This window comes from Sciurus carolinensis, chromosome 9, assembly GCF_902686445.1.
Source record: "Sciurus carolinensis chromosome 9, mSciCar1.2, whole genome shotgun sequence".
Lineage (NCBI taxonomy): Eukaryota > Metazoa > Chordata > Mammalia > Rodentia > Sciuridae > Sciurus > Sciurus carolinensis.
The window spans coordinates 26549900-26569060 of NC_062221.1; the positions used below are offsets into that span (position 1 = coordinate 26549900).

Here is a 19161-nt window from a genome sequence, read left to right on the forward strand (position 1 = left end):
TTGTCCAGTTAACAGGAGAGCACAAGTGAATGTTTAACAGTGGCCTCATCTCCCAGTTCCTAGGAAATGCAGAAGAAAGCATGGATTTGTTGGGTGGCACCAGAGTCAGGTGAACCTGAAAGAGGCACTGGGAAAGAAAGGGTCATAGAAAGGTGGGGAGGGGAAGAAAAGGAGAAGGGAGGCATAGCTAGAAGTCCAGAGGACCTAGAGCTAAAGATTTCTCAACCCAGGGAGTGGACATATTTGGAATAGGGACAAGTAGAGCATGCCTAAGATTGTAGCCCTAGTCCTGGGGCTAGGCCTGGACCCCTATTATCCTTTTTCTGTTGCTGGGGAGCCCTGTAAGCATGACTCCTCCCCTTTTCAGATGGGGGCTTCTTTCTCAGGCATATACCATAAGGGAGGGAGGGACAGGAAGGGAGCAAGATAGGACAGAGTCTAGATATATTCTGCTAAAGAGGCCAAGAAATCTCATTTTGATGATTCAGAACTGAATGTGCCAGAACCCAGCTTGGTGTGTGGGCCTGGATTATCTGTAGCTTTGTGCTTATGTATGCATAGGTGTGAAAGTGTTTGCTGTAAGAACTGGTGCCTAACACACAAGTGTGCATGTCTATGTATCTGGCATGTGTGGGTAATCCCTATCCTTTGGAATGTGCCCGTGAGCACTCTTGGAATGTGTGTGCTCCTAGGAAAGCCTGGGTGCTGCCCCTTCTACTTCTTAGGATAGGGTTCTGGGGGGTGCTTGCAAGTGTGCAGCTGTGTTTGGGTAGTTTGACAGGGGTAGAGGGCTGCAATAGTTAAAGGGTGGAGATTCTTGAGGGAGCTGCTGCTGGACAGGCCTTGTATGTCTCCTACTTTACTTCCCTAGTCTCCTAGGTCCTGGTTTCTTCAAATTCCCTCCTTGATGCCCCTTGGCTCTCTTCACCAACCCAGTAACCCAGGCTGGGTTTCTAAAGGAGAGCAGTGCCATCTGGTGACAAGCTGAAGCAGTGCCAGGAGCTCCGGTGAGTTGTGCTTTGGGTTCCCACAAGGGCTCTTTCAGAACTTTAGGCAGTTACTCTGGGATGACAGACAGGGAAGACAGATCTGTTTGAGAACTCCATTTCTATGTATTATTGGGTTCATGGCCCAAGGAGGTATGTCAGGAAAGTTGTCTGGAGTATTGGAGGAAAGGCATAAGCAGGTTGAGTCCAGTCTCTTGAATCTGATACAACTGTCTAGATTCAGATTTCTCATCTGTAAATTCTACTACCCTATGGGGTGGTAGTGAAAGAGTGTGGCTAAAATATGTGGCTTAGAGCCCAGCTTTCTGTAAAGTCAAAGTAAATGGTAGTGGCCATTGATGCTATAAGCAAAGTTCCAGAAGCACAGAGTAGAGAGCTGTGTGTGTGGAGAAGGGGTTAGAGAAAGGTGACATGTCTGTGGTATGGCCACCACACATCCTAGAATCTGTGCCTTGTGCAGCTTATGTTCCAAGTTAAAACGTTTATATGAGGGAAGAAGATCTCTCTAGAAAGAGGAAAATGAGATCTGGTGGGAATGAAATCAAGAGACCCAATATCCAAGCTTATTACTAACTAGGGAATCTGAGCATGGCAGCAGACTACGGGAATGCACAGAAACTTGCTCAGACTCTAAGATGAACTGTGGGATCTTATTGGGATTCTGTGCAATTGTGGACTTAAAGTTCATCATTTGTGCCCCCTATTCAAAATCAAGACTCTTCTGATTCTGCTGCACATTAGCTGCATTAGTTAAGATATTTACTCTCTGGGCCTTACTTTTCCCAACTGTAAAATGAAGAAACTGAATTAGATGACCTTTGAGGTCAGTCCTGCCTGCCTTCATCTTATTTATTTATTTTGGTATTGAGAATTGAACACAGGGGTGCTTTAACCCTTAGCTACAAGCTCTTTTCTTTCTTCCCACCCGCGATTCTGGGGATTGAGTCCAGGGGCACTCTACCACTGAGCTACATGCCCAGCCCTTTTTATTTCTTATTTTGAGATAGGGTCTCGCTAAGTTGCTGAGGCTGGCCAGGAACTCTCCTGCCTCAACTTCTAGAGCAGCTGTTATGATAGGCATGCACCAGCACACCCGACCATCTAAGGGCTTTTGATTTTTCATTTCTCTGCTTCACATATAATATCTGGCAATAAACATTTATTGATTCCTACAGGATATGTCTTGAACAGAAAGACAAAACCCAGAGTCGTCTTCTGTATGAGTGCTGTGCTTTCTGATATGCTTCTGGGAAATATTTTCTTTGATCTTGGTATATTCGAGGAATGATGTGGAAAATAAGGTAAATAACAGAGAACCACTCCGCTGACAGGGCAGAATAAAACACTGAAAAAGTATTAAGCAGTTACAGTTCGCTCGTAGAAGAACCAAGTCCCTTACTTTTCGCTTTCGTCTTCCGAAGCAGCCAATGAACACAGGGCAGTTTGGCTTCAATATAGAAAACTACAAGTCCCGGCATCCAAGGCGCGGGACGAAGAGCTTATGCGCCAATCGGTACTGGCGTCCGTAGACGCGGAACTCCATTTCCCAGGCGTACTCGGGGCGCTTCGATTTTTTTTTTTTTTTTTTTTTTTTTTTTGCCTCCGCTCTCCCTGGCTTTCTTACTCCCGCCCTCTGCTCTATCCTCGCGCCAACTCGACGGGCGCGCACTCGCGCGCGGGGCACGTAGCACGCGAGTGACGCATAATATGTGGGCCGCTCTGGAGCCGTGGTCGCGCTGTGTGTGTGAGTGAGGGTGAGTGAGTGCGGGACCTGAGGCAGTGTGTGTGAACTGTGTCCGCTGGCGGGGTCAGGGGGAAAGCGGCGGAGCCGCCCGGGAAGGTGAGTGGGGAAAGAAGGGAAATGGCTCTTCGGGAGGGGCGCAAGGAGACGGCGCGCAGCCGGCGGAGCGGGAGAGTGGGCGCCCGGCTGGGGGAGGGGCGGCACCTGCTTGGGCCGCCGGCAGGGAGGGGGCGGGCCGGGCCGCCCGAGTGGCTGGGCCCGGGGCCTGACAGGACTTTTTCTCCGGATTCCTGGCCTGGGGGCGGGGCCTTCAGTTCTTTCTCCAGTCCCATAAAGAAGCTTCCCGAGAGTAACTCTTCCGCCCGGAGTTGGGGGCAGGGGTGTGCCCGCCCCTATCTGGAGCAGGGGGCGCCTTTTATTTCCCTTGTCACCTTTTTTCTGCCAATTCTCGCTTCTCCGTTCCGTACGGTCTGGGGGGTTCCATCTTCCTTGCCGTACGGCGGCCCCCTTCCCGGACTGTGTCTCCGCCTCCAGCTCCAGTCACCTGGGCTGGCTCTCCCCTCCCTCGGCCTCGTGCCACCTCCCCCTGCACCCGCTCGGCTCTTGGACCCGGCGAGGGGTGGAGCTCTCCGGTAGCTCCTCCCACCGCTGGCGGAGGCGGGAGTGTAGCGATAGGTTTGCGGGTCCCTCTTGGAGGAGTGAAACCCGCCAAGCTTCCTGGGATCTTATTTCCAGGGGTTGGAGTTGTTTTCAGTTGTGATGTCTGAGAAGTTTGCTTAACTCTTCTTCTCTTCCGAGACGGTTTCTGTCTCGCTTCCTCTTATTGCAGTGGTATTGTTGAAGAAGTAGTTTTGGAGTGTTTGCAAGTAGTACTTTCTTCTGAATCATAAATGATTCCTTGACAACGTCATGTTGCTCTCGATTTTTCCTACTACCACTGTCTTTTCAGTGAAGCCTTTTAATTTGTCTACATGTTTTAATTATTCGTTTATACTAGCATTATCTTGTTCTGAACGCTTTGTTAATATTTACAGTGAGAGGTTCATTGGTTAGCGTCATCCTGAATTTTTTTTCCCGGTTTACCTTTAAGGTTTATGTAAGCATGTTTATTTAGACTTTAGGAATTGATTTAGTTTTTTTCTGAAGGATTTGGGTTTTGTATCATGGCAGGTATTCATTACCCATTTTCGAGGGGTAATGTATTTTCGGATATTAAGAAGATAATAGAATTTGGGAAACCTAGGGAAACCTTTTCCTATTAAGTATCTTTGGGGTAGTTTGCTGAGCACACTGTTTTATGGTCGTGCAGTTGTTAAATTTAATAGAGGAGGAATCTAGTAGAATGAACCATGTATTAAAATTGAAGTGATTTGAATGGTTCACTACCAGTTGTGTTGTTTCTGTAAAGGAGATGGTCACGGACAATAAGAGGAAGGTTTCACATGATCTCATATGTCACAGTGATTATTATTTTTTTTTTTCTTTTGCAGTATTGGGGATTGAACTCAGGGCCTTGTGCTTTCGAGGCAAGTGATTAAGTTTTTAAGTGAAATCTACACTTAGATTTTTTCTCTTTTTTTCCCCCCTTTTTGTGGCACTGGAAACTGAACCTGGGGTGCTCTTAACATTGAGCTACATTTCTAGCCCTTTTTAATTTTTGAGACAGTTTTCCTTTAATTGCTGAGGCTGGCCTCCAACTTGTGATCCTCCTGCCTCAGCCTCCGGAGTGGCTAGTATCACAGGCATGCACATCCAATTTTTTTTTTTTCCAAGTACTGGAGCTGGGCCCAGTGGTGCACACCTGTAATTCCAGTGGCTTGGGAGGCTGAGGTAGAATGATCACAGGTTTACAGTTAGCCTTAGCAGTGGCCCTGAGCATTTTAGGGAGACCCTGTTTTAAAATAAAATATAAGAAAGGGCTGGGGATGTGGCTCAGTGGTTAAGTGCCAATGGATTAAGTCCTTGGTGCTAAAAATATAAAACAAATAAAGGTACTAGATTTTGAACTCAGGACTTCTGTCATGCTAGGCACATGCTCTACTACTGGGTTACATCCCCAGCCCTCCCCACTGGTCTTTAACAAGGAAGAGTGCTTATAGATATTTGGTTTAGGAGTGTAACCTTCCTAAAGGATTTTTTTATTTTTTATTTTTTATTTTTTTTTTGACTCAGGATCAGGCCTCCCCACCCTATCAGCACTGGGATCAAGCCCAGGGCCTCATGCATGTTGGGCCGGCACTGTTATCACTGAGCTATAATCCCTAGCCTCAGAATCCGTTTTTTAAAAAAAATTTTATATTATTTTTTAAAATTTTTAGTTGTAGATGGACATAACATAATATCTTTATTTTATTTATGTGGTGCTGAGGATCGAACCCAGTGCCTCACACATTCAAGGCAAGTGTCTACCACTGAGCTACAACCCCAGCCCCAGAATCAGTATTGAACACAATACCTTTATTCATTTATTTGTATGTCGTGCAGAGAATCGAACCCAGTGCTTCCACATGCTAGGCAAACGTTCTATCACTGATCCACAACCCCAGCCCAGAATCAGTTTTTAATATGGACTTTATTTTAGACTTTGGGATAGTTTATGCTGAATAGGACATTCAGTATAATGTATTAGGAAAGAAGGCATTCTACGGTTTAATTAAAAAGTTACAAAAGGGTGTGTTTTTTTGTTTATTTGTTTTTTTTTGTGTGTGTGTGTGTGTGTGCTGGGGATTGAACCCAGGGCCTTGTGCATGCAAGACAAGCACTCTACCAACTGAGCTATATCCCCAGCCCACAAAAGGTTTTAAAATAGAGAGATGGTAGATGTGAGAGCCAGTGTGGTGGCACATGCCTGTATCCCAGCAACTTCAGAGACTCAGACAGGAGGATCTCAAATTCAAGGCCAGCCTTAGCAATTTAGTGAGACTCTCAGCAACTTAATGAGACTCTTTAAAAAATAGAGGAGTGGGGGCATAGAGCTTAGTGGTAAAGTACCCCTGGGTTAAATCCCCCGTACCCCCCTGCAAAAAAAATAAAGGTTTAAAAAAAAGTAAAGTGAAAAGGCTTTCCTCTACTTTATCTTAGTCAGTTACCTGCCATAATATAATATTATCCATTTCTTGTGTGTTCTTCCAGGGATGTTTTATTCCAGGGGGATACATTTTTAAATTCACAGTATGTATTGTGTTATACACAAACAAGAGCACTTTGCTTTCCTCACTTAGCGATATGTTTTGATAGGTGCTCCAAATTAGGAAAGGAAATGATTCTCAATTTTTTCTAATTTCTTTTTTGTGTTGGAACCCAGGGCCTTGTGCTCATGTGTACTCTCACTGGCTATATCTCTAGCCCCACAACCTTTAAAAATTTTTTTGGGGGGGTACTGAGGATTGAACTTTGCGGCATTCAACCACTGAGCCACATCCCCAGCCCTGTTTTGTATTTTCTTTAGAGACAGAATGTTACTGAGTTGCTTAGTGCCTCACTTTTGCTGAGACTGGCTTTGAACTCTTTATCCTCCTGCCTCAGCCTCCCAAGCTGCTGGGATTACAGCCGTGCACCACTTTTATTTTTCATTTATTTATGTATTTTTTTGTGACAGGATCTCCCTTTATAGATTAGACTGGTCTCAAACTTGCTATTCTCCTGCCCAGGATCATGCCACATTACCTGCCTCCACCTTTTTATTAGGAAAATATTCAAGCTTTTAAAATAGAAATGTCGAAAGAATAATAATATGAACTGGTTATCTTTTTTTTTTTTTCTTGTGGTGCTGGGTGTCGAGCCCAGGGCCTTGTGTTTGCAAGGGCAAGCACTCTTCAGACTGAGCTATATCCCTAGCCCCTGAACTGGTTATCTTTTCAGTTTCAACAATTGTTATTTTCTCATATATTCTGTGTGTGTGTGGAGTATGTTTATTTTGTGTAATCATTTGAAAATAAATTGGAAACCAGGTGGCACATGCCTGTAATCCCAGTGATTTGTGACTGAGGCAGGAGGATTGCAGGTTTGAGACCAGCTTGGTCGACTTAGTGAGACTGTCTCAAAAAATAAAAAGGGTCGGAGATGTAACTCAGTAGTAAACCATCCCTGGGTTCAATCCCCCAATATGGAAAATGAATAAATAAATGTATGTATGTATGAAAATTTGCATGATGAAATTGACCACAAACAATTTTAATTTTACATATTTTTTGGTATTTGAAGGTGAACCCAGGGGCACTTTATCCCTAAGCCACATCCCCAGCCCTTTTTCTTTCTATTTTGAGACAGGGTCTCTCTAAGTCGCTTAAGGCCTTGCTAAATTATTGAGGGTGGCCTTGAATTTGGGATCCTCCTGCCTCAGCCTCCTGAGTTGCTGGGATTACAGTTATCCACCACCTCCTCTGGTTTACCACTAATCATGTAAAAGTGTACAATTCATTGGCATTTTGTACGTTGACAGTGTAGTGAAGTCATCACCTCTTTCTAGTTTCAGGCCAGTTTTTATCACTTGGAAAGGAAACTTCATACCCATTTAGCTATTATTCCACTTTTCTTTTCCCTCTTATCCCTGGCAATCACTAGTTAGCTTTTCTGTAGTATATTGATTACCTATTCTTGATGTTTCATGTAAATACAGTCATGATAATGTGACCATTTGTATGCTTTTTTCACTTAAAAACATGTTATTTTCATGGTTCATCCATATCTGTAACTAGCAATATTGCATTTCTATGACTGAATAGTCCATTGTATGGATATGCCATAGTTTATCCACTTTTCTGATGATGGGCCTTTGGGTTGTTTCCATTTTTTGGTAATTTTGAATAATGCTGTGGTGAACATTTGTGTGAAGAATTTGTTTGAATTCTTTTGGGTATATATGTACTAGTGAAATTGTGAGTCATAAGATAATTCCATGTTTGTTTAAAAAAAAAAAAAAAAAAAAAAAAAGAAACGTTTTTTAGGGACTATCAAACTTCCAAAGTTGAGGTACCATTTTGTTTTCTTCCCAGCAAAGTGTCTTCCCATTTCTTCACTTCGTTTATATTTTCTGATACTTAGATCTAGCCATTCTAGAAGATGCTAAGTGGTATTTTCATTGTTTTCTTATTTGTGGTGCTGGGGATTGAACTGAGGGCCTCTAGCACATGGCTCTGCCACTGAACTACATCCCCAGTCTCATTTGCCCATGCTTAGATTTTTTTTTTTTTTTTTTTAATACCAAGGGTTGAATCCAGTGCAACTTAACCACTGAAGCTACATCCCCGCCCTTTTTATTTTTTATTTTGATACAGGGCCTTGCTAAGTAACCTTGAACTTGGAGTATTCCTGCCTCATGCTCCCAAGTCTGTGGATTACAGACCTGTGCCAATCCACTAGGCTAATGAAGTTTATTTTTGTGTGATTTTTTTTTTGGGTACCAGGGATTGAACTCAGGGTCACTTGACAATTGAGCCACATCCTCAGCCCTGTTTTGCGTTTTATTTAAAGACAGGGTTTCACTGAGTTGCTTAGTACCTCACTTTTGCTGAGGCTGGCTTTGAACTTGTGATCCTCTTGTCTCAGCTTCCTGAACCTCTGGGATTACAGGCGTGCACCACCTTGTCTGACTTTTTTTTTTTTTTTTTTTTTTTTAAAGTTGTATATGGACACAATATCTTTATTTTTATGTGGTGCTGAGGATCAAACCCCTTGCCCCAGTGGCTTCTACAGAGCCCCAGCCCCAGCCCCCTTGCCTGACTTTTTGTGTTGTTCTTGTATCCTGCAATTTTGATGAATTTGCTTATTAATTCTAACAGTTTTTATGTGGATACTTTAGGATTTTTTATGTATGGGATTATGTTATCTACAAATAAAGATCATTTTACTTTCTCCGTTCCAACTTGGATGGTTTTATTTTTCCTTAATTGTTCTGGGGAGAATTCCATTATAGTGCTTGATAGAAGGAACAAAAGTGAGCATACTTATCTTGCTTTTTATCTTATTTTATTTTATTTACTTATTTTGGTACTAGGATTGAACACAGTGGGTACTTTATCACTGAGCTAAAGTCCCCAGCCCTTTTATTTTTTGTTTTGAGACAGGGTCTTGCTGAAGTGCTTAGGGCCTCATTAAGTTGCTTACTGATGATGGCTTTGAACTTGTGATCCTCCTGCCTCAGCCTCCTGAGTCACTTGGATTACAGGTTTGTGCCACCATACCTCTCCTGGTGGTACTGGAAATTGAACCCAGAAACCCACTACCACTGAGCTGTATCCCCAACCCTTTATTTAAATTTTTATTTTGAGGCAGGGTCTTGCTAAATTGCTGGACTGGCCTTGAACTTGTGAGCCCTTGCCTCAGTTTCCTCAGTTTTTGGGATTATAGGCATCTACCCCCTCTGCCGGACCAGTTTATTCTTCTAACCACAAACGGGTTGGGTTTTGTCAGATATTTTTAGTGCATTAGTAAGATGATCATATTTTTCCCCCTTCATTCTGTTATTATGGTATGTGATATTGATCAGTTTTCATCTCTTGAATCACTCTTGCAATCCTGGGAGTAATCCCAGTTGGTCATTGTGTGTAATCTTAATGTTTCATATGTTCCTTACCATGTTGTTGAAGTTCTCTTTTGTTCTTGGTTTGTTCTGTATTTAGTTTGCTAGTATGTTTTCCTTTGGAGTTAATGGGTAGCTCAGGTGACATGAATCACTAGTGGCTATTGGAATTGCCTCTACTTAGTGAAAATAAATATTTGTACTTTAGAGAATTGGTATTTTCTTTTGGTCTTATGGTAGATATCTTTTTTTTTTTTTTTGGGTAGATATCTTTAGAAGAGTTAACAACCCTGGATCAGCGAGTAATCCCATTCTGGTATTAAACTATTTTTATAGAATGATTGGTAAAAATATATACTTTCCATGGTAGGATCTGTGTTTTGATCCTGAAGGCTGCTTTGGCAAAGAAATTGATCCTATGAACCATCTAAACATTTTGGGTCTCATTTATCCCTTTTGTAGCTTCTTTTTTTTTTTTTTTTTTTTATTTTTTTTTTTTTTATTTTTTTTTTTTTTTTATTTTATTTTTTTTACGTTTACATAGGGTAATGATGTTTATTATATTTTTCCCCTCCCCCCCACCCCTCCCACCCCTCCCACCCCTCCCACCCCTCTTTTCCCTCTACACAGTCCTTCTTTCCTTCATTCTTACTGCTCTCCTTAGCCTAACTCTAAACCTAACCCTAAACCTAATGCTAGCCCCTCCCACCCCCCATTATATGTCCTCATCCGCTTATCAGCGAGATCATTCGTCCTTTAGTTTTTTGAGATTGGCTTATCTCACTTAGCATGATATTCTCCAATTTCGACCATTTGCCTACAAATGCCATAATTTTATCATTCTTCATTGCGGAGTAATATTCCATTGTATAAATATGCCACAGTTTCTTTATCCATTCATCAACTGAAGGGCATCTAGGTTGGTTCCACAATCTGGCTATGGTGAATTGAGCAGCAATGAACATTGATGTGGCTGTATCTCTGTAGTATGCTGATTTTAAGTCCTTTGGGTATAGGCCAAGGAGTGGGATAGCTGGGTCAAATGGTGTTTCCATTCCAAGCTTTCTGAGGAATCTCCACACTGCTTTCCAGAGTGGTTGCACTAATTTGCAACCCCACCAGCAATGTATGAGTGTTCCTTTTTCACCACATCCTCGCCAACACCTATTGTTGCTTGTATTCTTGATAATCGCCATTCTAATTGGGGTGAGATGAAATCTTAGGGTAGTTTTGATTTGCATTTCCCTTATTACTAGGGATGTTGAACATTTTTTCATATATCTGGTGATTACTTGTACATCTTCTTCTGTGAAGTGTCTGTAGCTTCTTATAAACCTCTGCCATTTGGGTGTCTTATTTGACTCCTCCTGAAACCATTTGGGTCCCTGTCCTTCAGCATTCTTTGGTTTATCATTCAGCCCAGTAACCTCTACTTATTTTCCAGCCTCTTTTTCTCCTTCCAGGAAATCAGATGTGAGGGAGGTTGAGGGAGGTTAGGAGACTGAGGTATAAATAGGTTTACTTATTTTTAATTTTGGTACTAGTGATTGAACCCAGGGACACTTTACCTTTGGGCTCTATTCCCTGCCCTTTTTGTTTTTCTTTTGAGGCAAGGTCTAGCTAAATTGCCTAGTTGCTGGCCTGTAATTTGTAATTTTCCTGCCTCAGCCTCCTGAGTCACTGGAATTACAGGCGTGCACCACTGTGCCCAGCTTATTTTTTAATATAAGGTCCTGTTAATGTTGCTTAGGCTGGTCTCAGATTCCTAGTCTTTAGGGCTCTTTCTGTCTCAGCCTTCTGTATAGCTGGGTCTATAGACCTGAACAACCATGTCCATCTTTGGGCAAATGGATTTATAGCATTCTTTTCCAGCTTCTGTGTTGGTGATAAAGTGGATCAGTCAGTGGATCATTACCACTTCACTTCTTGCCTTTTCAGAATTAATAGGGATGTATTTTTTTATCTTTTATAGAGTGACTTACAAGAGCAAAAGATTTGGACCTCAGTGATCTAGACCTGGGATTATTGCATGGGCTGTATTAGGTATTTGGTGGTTTTTTTTTTTTTTTTTTTGGAGCCGGAGTTTGAACCCGGGGCCTCATGCATAGTAGGTAAACACTACCACTGAGCTACATTTTAGTCTCTGTACATGTACTTTTAAGAGAGAAAAGAGACTGTAGCTTTTGTCTGATTCTCAAAGGGGTTTTTAGAAAGGTTAAGAATCACCATTTTGATATAGCTTCCTGCCTCATTTGACAGTTGAGGAAACTGAGGTGGAGGGAGGTAAAAGGACTTTTTCATCTTGACTGGATGTGTATTCAGGGTATCTTCCCACTGTACCACAAATAATTATCTGAAGGGTTCAAGTGTTAAATTTCCTTCGCTTTTTTTATTGCCCTTGCTTGCTCATCCATTTTCTACCCTCTCCCTCACTTTTCCTTTTGTGGGAAGTATGTCTGATTTATTTGCCTGTGCTCATTTATTGTTGTTGTTGCTGTTGTTGTTTTGGCTTCCTTAGGCCAAGTCATGACTACAGTAGCGGTACATGTGGACTCAAAAGCCGAGCTCACTACCCTGCTGGAGCAGTGGGAAAAGGAACATGGCAGTGGGCAGGACATGGTACCTATCCTTACCAGGTATGAATAATTAAGGTGGTTTTTCATATATGACTTATTTGCTAGTTTTTTTTCACACACACAAAAAAACTATACTTTAAGAAAAAGGAAAAATTGATATGGAGGAAGGTACAGGAATATTTTTACTTTGAGTTCTAATTCCAATTTTTAATTATTTATTTTGGTACTAGGGATTGAATGCAAGGGGTCTTTACCACGAAACTTTTTTATTTTTTGAGACAGGGTCTAAGTTGATGAGAGTCTTGCTAATTGACTAGGTTGGCCTCCAACTTGTGATTCTCTTGCCTCAGCCACTCAAAGTGCTGGGATTACAGGCATGTACCACCATGCCTGGCTTCTCTTTCCTTCTAAATTTTTTATCTATCTTTTCAGGGCCCTGACCTCATTCTTCTTTGCAAGTTCTTTTGTGTGTCTTAACCTCAGGGTTTTGTTTGTGGTTCTCTTTTCTCTTCTTAACCATTCTACCTACTTTGATCTCTGTCCATTATTTCAGCCATTATTCTGTGTTTGTTGACTTTTAGATTTCTATTTCTACTTTAGATCCCTCTTTTCTTGTTTTCTTTTTATTTCAGATAATTTTTTAAGTTTCTTGGTGTATACATCTTGAGAGCTTTTTGGGAGGTTTTAGCAGGGGACCGCAGCTACTTTTTTGTATATCCTTGACTAAGGAACAATTCTCCTTTATTGGGGAATGTTATCCTCTTATCACATGTGCAGTTTATGGAGGAATGCACACTGAGCAGCAAGGTACAACCACAGGCACACTCACCTTGCTAACCAGATAAGCCAAGTCAACCCTGGTGTTCATTGAGGTGACATGTCACGGCTAGATCGTTCTCATATCCTTAGTATAGATATATTAACCTGGCTGTCCCAGACACTTGAAAACATACCATGTCCAAATTATTCCTTTTGTTCTGCCTGCCTTGGTTTTAAACTAAATGGTTATGAACTAAAACCCTGAGAGACATCATCTCTGATGTATTCCCCTACCAGCATAGTCTGTCACCAAGCCCTGGGGATTTCTGCTTCTTCCTTTTTACTCCTTTCCACAGCCACTACCACTTTATTAGGTATTGATCATGTCTTGATTGACCCATTAGACAGTATGTCTTATCATTTGTCTTTAGTTTATCCTTTTCTAATAGATCCTCCCCCTTGCTGGAAGACTCATCTTTTTCATACACAAATCTGATTGTAATGCCTCTGCTCTTAATTCTTCCATGGCTTCTTTGTTTCCTGCAGAATAAGAGGTGAATTTTTTAGACCTTTTTTGCCTCATATCAGTGATCTTCTGTTGAGTAGTGCTATGTTTTCTAATCTCCGTATGCTTTCACACTTGCTGTTTCTTTGACCTGAAATACTTTTCCTTGTCATGTCTGCTTGACAAGTTCCAGTCCTTTGAATAAATGGTTAACAAATTATATCTATAAAAGCTTCCCTGACTTTGACTTCATAGGTGTGTTTGATCACCCCCTTTTATTTATTATTTTTTAAAAATACTACTAACATTCATAAATATATTACAATTTTCCCATTATAACGCTTAACACATTGCACTATAATTTTTTAAAGGTGTCTTTTCACTAAAGTGCAAGCTTCTTAGGAATTATGTCTTTATTTTTTTTAAGGTGTTGCTGGGTATTGAACCAGCAGCCTTGTGCTTGCTAGGCAGTTGTTCATTCATTCTACCATTGAGCTACACCCGCAGTGGCCCCTGACAGTGGCCCCTGACATGTCTTTTTTTCTTTTTGGGTGTTTTTGAGGATTGAAGCTAGGGGCGCTCCACTACTGAGCTACATCCCCCAACCCTTTTTATTTTTTATTTTGAGACAGGGTCTTGCTGAGTTGCCCTGGCTGGCCTTGAACTTGGTGATCCTCCTGAGTTACTGGGATTATAGGCATGCACCATAAGCCCCAGCTAAACTGTCTTTTTATTGGTGTCTTCTCAATGATTTGCCCACTACCTGGTACATAACAGTGCTGTGGTACATAATATTATTGCATTATTGTCTTTTTTTGGTTCTAGGGAATGAACCCCTGGGTACTTTACCTCTGGACTACATCTCTAATCCTTGTTTATTTTGAGACAAAGTCTCCTTAAATCACTGAGGCTGGCCTTGAACTTTCCATCTTCCTGCCTTAGCCTGAGTAGCTGGGATCATAGGCATGCATGACTGCATCTGGTTTAATGATTGTTTTGAGGAAAAAAAAGTGAAGAATACTGGGGAGGAATGCTCATGGGTTTTCTAAGGAGAATATCACTGGATTATAGGTATCTAACATTTGATCCTTGATGTCATGCTGTGATAAACTTCCTTTGTGCAGTGATAATGTTTATGAAGAAAGAACTACAATCTTGTGCAAGTTTAAAAATGGATAAATGCTTTGTTTCCAACTGCTCTGAATACATGGGGAATATGTGAAAGTACAGGTTTATTTTTTTTATTTTTTTTTATTTTTAGGGAGGGGATTATTGCTGACAGGTGGAAACTAGATTTTAATTTGTAGAAACATTAAAGACTAAGAACTCCTAAGAACAAACTAAGACTATTAAAGAAAATATTTGTTGTGTGCGGGTTTTTTTTTTTTTTTTTTTGGGTACTGGGGATTGAACCCAGGGCACTTGACTGAGCTACCTCCCTGGACATTTTTATTTTGAGATAGGACCTTGCTAAGTGGTGGAGCTGGCTTTGTACTTGTGATCCTCCTGCCCCAGCCTCCCAAGTTGGTGGGAGAAGCTACAGCAAATTAGAGAATCTAAATATTGTGCCATTAACATGTATTATGATTATGATTATTATTTTTGGTAGTAGGGGTTGAACCCAGGAATGTTTACCACTGAACCACATCCCAGCCCCTTTTTTATATTTTTTATTTAGAGATAGGGTCTCGGGGCTGGGGATATAACTCAGTTGGTAGAGTGCTTGCCTCACCAGCACATGGCCCTGGGTTCAAATCCCCAGCACTGCAAAGAAAAAAAACAAAAAAACAAAAGAGAGACAGGGTCTTGCTGAGTTGCTTTTAGGACCTTGATAAATTGCTGAGACTGACTTTGATCTGGTGATCCTCCTGCCTGAGCCTCCCAAGTCCCTGGGATTACAGGCATGGGCCACCATGCCCAGCCTAACATGTATCATTGATATTACTGGGAAAGGGGAGAGAATCATTAGTAGATATGATAATGTTAGCTTTGGGTTCAAAAAATACTTATCGAATACTTATATTAAATACTTAATGTTGCTGGGCATGGTGGTGCATACTTGTAATCCCAATTTAGTAGACTAAGGCGGTGGATTTTGAGTTATAGGCTAGTCTGGGCAGTTTAGTGAGACTCTGTATCAAAATAAAAAGGGTTAGGGATGGACTTGATCATATGCCCGTAGGTTCAACCTCCAGTACTGTAAAAAAACAAAAATACCCCACAAACGTAATGTTTCATTTTCAAGGGTATTTCACATTCACTAACAGATTTGATCCTTAGCCTTTTTACTGTGGTATTCAGCAATTCAGAGCCCAAAGTAGAGGACCACTGTTCTCAAGGAAATAATAATCTGGAAAGCAACTTAAGCCTAACAGATAAGAAATAATGCAGAGTAGTACAAAAATAGTATGTAATGAAGTAGTAAATGAGGCAATGTGGTTTATAAACATTGTGTAGAAAAACTCAAATGAGACAGTTTCTTTCATTTTCTTAAATATTTGAGGACCTTTTGTGTGTCAACTGTTAGAGACACTGAACCTTATCTTATTTGTCACCAAAAGTATCACTGATAACTACATTTTTTTTTTCTTTTTTTATTGTGGTGCTAGAGATGAACTCAGGACCTTGTGCAAACTGGGCAACTAGTACTCTACCATTAAGTTATATCTGTAGCCCAATTTATAACTTTAATTGATCTTTTATTAACCTTTTTTCTTGATTATATTGAAAGGGACTGGCTTTGAGCTTTCAATTAAGCTATATAAACTTAATCTAAATATAAAAAATTTTTGAGGTGTAATTTATATACTTTTTTTTTTTCAGCGCTGGAACTTGAACCCAGGGCCTTGTGTTTGTGAGCAAGCACTCTACCAACTGAGCTATATCCCCAAAACACTATACTTTGCTAGATGGATTCTTTTGTCTCAAAACCATCACCTTTATCAAGTTATAGTACCTTGAGTACCACTCCAGAGAACTGCTTCTTGCTTTATTCCAATTAATAGTCCATCCTAAGTTAATTGTTAGTAGTATTTGTTTTGAATTCCAGTTTTCATCATTGACACATAAGTAGTTCTCATGGGTCAGGCTTCATTCTAATTAACTTAAACCCTACAGAAACTCTATATAATAATGACTTAATTTCATTTTACAGATGAGGCACAGAGAAGTTAAGTAAGTTGTACAAAGTTATACACAGTTCAAGCAAGAGCTCTGATTTGAACGCTTGACAATCTGGCTGTAGAACCCTTTTATCCCCCATACTGGGAATTGAACCCAAATAGGTTTTACCACTGAATTGTATTCCTGGTCCTTTTTTTAAATAATTTATTTTTTTGAACCCAGGGACACTTTACCACTGGCTGCATCCCCAGGACCCCCCCTTTTTTTTTTTTTGGTACTGGGGTTTGAACTCAGAGGCACTAGACCACTGAGCCACATCCTCAGCCCGTAGTTTGAGTTGCTTAGTGCCTTGCTGTTTGCTGACGCTGGCTTTGAATTTGTGATCCTCCTACTTCAGCCTCCAGAGCCACTTGCATTAAAGGCTGCGCTACTGCACCCAGCTTAATTTTTAATTTTGAGACGAGGTCTCAATAAATTGCTGAGACCGGTCTTGAACTAGCAATCCTCCCTCCTCAGTCTCTGGGATTATAGGTGTGCACCACTACACTTGTCTTAGTCCTATTTATTTATTTATTTTTGGTACAGGGGATTGAACCCAGGAGTGTTTACCCACTGAGCCATATCCCCAGCCCTTTTTATTTATTTTTGTGAACTCTGAGACAGGGTTTTGCTGAGTTACTTAGGATCTCAAAAAGTTGCTGAGGTTGGCCTCCAACTGTGATCATCCTGCCTTAGCCTCTTGAGCTGCTAGAATTATAGGCATATGCCATCTGTCAATTTTTTTTAAAGACATGATCTCAGTAAATGTGTGGGACTGGCCTCACACTTGAAATCCTCCTGCTTTAGCATCCTGAATAGCTGGTATTTGAGTTATGTGCCACCATGCCTTGCTAGAATCCCCATTTTTAACTTTTGTGCTAATTTGCTTGGTTTCAGTTGAGAATACTGGTAGATCTTATAATATATAATTCTAATTATAATTTTGTGATGGCCCGTTGTAGCAAAGAGAATATGCAGAGTTTAGAGGGAAAGGGGGAAAAAAGCAGAAATATTTTTGAGGCTTGATTAGAGTGGGCCAAGAATTTTATAGAGAGCTTCATCTTTAAGACTACAAAGTTGGGTTTTATGGAAATAAATAATGTAGGAAAGTTTGACTTGGGATAGAACATGTTAGATGTTGAGGGTGGATAGCCTTGTATTTGATTGTAATTGTAAAAGGTTAAAAAGTCTTGCTTAGGGTACTGAAATAATTTTCTTGTTTTAACAATGCATGAATGAAAAGGAATTTGAGCTGGATGTGGGGAGTTCTGTAATCCCAGTGAGTTGTGAGGCTAAGGTAGGAAGATCACAAGTTAAAGAGGCCAACTTCGGCACTTTAGCAAAACCCCATCTCAAAATAAAAAGGCCAGGGATGTAGCTTGGTGAGCTTGGTGGTAAAGTACCTCTGGATTCAATCCTCTGTACCCCTCCCCCCCCCTCGGGAAAAAAAGAAAGTAATTGATACATCTAACAACACAGATGACTCTCAAAACATGCTGGTAAAAGAAACCACAGGGGCTGGGGAGATAGCTCAGTTGGTAGAGTGCTTGCCTTGTAAGCACAAGGCCCTGGGTTCGATCCCCAGCACCCAAAAAAAAAAAAAAAAAAGAAGGCACGCATAATAAGAGGGTGTGTGATTCCATTTATGTGAATTCTAGAACAGGCAAAACTAATCTGTAGTGAGTGAAATCAGATGAATAGTTACTTGGCAGAGTGGAGGCTTAGGAAAGCACTTTATAGGTTAAGGTAGTAGCACATAGAATGGTTCTGAAGTAGGAGCATGAATTTAGACTCTTCGAAGAGCACAGAATGTCATGTAACTGAAACTCAGTGAAATAGAGGTAGAGAACTGGAGGAGTGATCAGGAAGCAGTAGAAACCAGATAATTGTAGACCAACATAGGACTTGGGCTTAATTCAAGGTATTGTGGTAAGTCATTGGAAGTTAGAGAATGAATTGCGTCAGGTCAAGCATGGAAGCAGGAAGCAGTAAAATTAGGTATACTGACATATACCTAATTTAGCATCCAGTAAAAAGGATGTTGGAAGTAGTTTAGGTAGTTAATGATGGTGGTCTGGATAAGGATAGGAGCGGTCAAAATTTAGAGTACTCATGATAGGGAAGTATCTTGTAGGTAGAGCTAATGGGAATTATTGTGGAGCATGAAGAGAACAGGAAGATTTTAATGATGGCTAATAGGCTTTTGGCTTCCAAGGTGATGGTAGTGCTCTCTTTTTTTCTTTTTTGTTGAGGCAGGGAGTGTTTAGAGAAGAATTAATATGGGAGTGGAAAATGTTTTATGAGATGATTGTTTAGATTTATATGCTCACCAGAAAAATACTGTTTTTCTAACTTTTTACTTTTATTTTATACCTCAGTTATTGAATTGTTGTAAGTGGTGGTACATTTCATTGTATGTTTAGGGTTGATCCTTTCTTCCCTTTGTGCTAGGATGTCTGAATTGATTGAAAAAGAAACTGAAGAATATCGTAAGGGCGATCCAGACCCATTTGATGATCGACATCCTGGTAAGATGTTTTCTTAAGCTTGGGTCTTTTTTTCCTTACAAAAGAAAATTATTAATAGTATTTTTCAATTGAAATAGCATTTTCTGTGGTAGGTTTTAAGACCTTTTATTTATTACAATATTTCTCAAGGTGAGGGCATTGAGAAAGAATAAATAACCTGGAAAAATGGAAGTATTTGTTATATTTATAAATCAAATATAACGTAATTAACTTAAAGGAGCTAAATTAGGTATACCTTAGTAAACTCAATTGGTATACTTTCAAAGACTTGAGATAAAGATTCCTCCTGATTCGTTTTTAAACCAAAGAGGGGTTTTCCTCTGTGCCTTCATCTTTCTGATGATAATTATCATACTTTTAGGG

At 40.6% G+C, this 19161-nt stretch overlaps 1 protein-coding gene across 2 annotated transcripts in view; it reads left to right on the forward strand.

The window, feature by feature from the left end:
• The first annotated feature begins 2701 nt into the window (after window positions 1-2701).
• Window positions 2702-19161, forward strand: part of Dcaf1 (DDB1 and CUL4 associated factor 1) — a 75597-nt gene continuing 59137 nt past the window's right edge. The window contains exons 1-3 of one of the 2 annotated variants that reach the window (XM_047563112.1): window positions 2702-2847; window positions 11787-11904; window positions 18722-18798. In XM_047563112.1, coding sequence (XP_047419068.1) covers window positions 11795-11904; window positions 18722-18798 — 187 coding nt within the window. In that variant the 5' untranslated portion in view covers window positions 2702-2847; window positions 11787-11794. Of the gene's footprint in view, window positions 2848-11786; window positions 11905-18721; window positions 18799-19161 lie in introns of those variants that run through there. The other variant, XM_047563113.1, reaches the window with a different exon arrangement.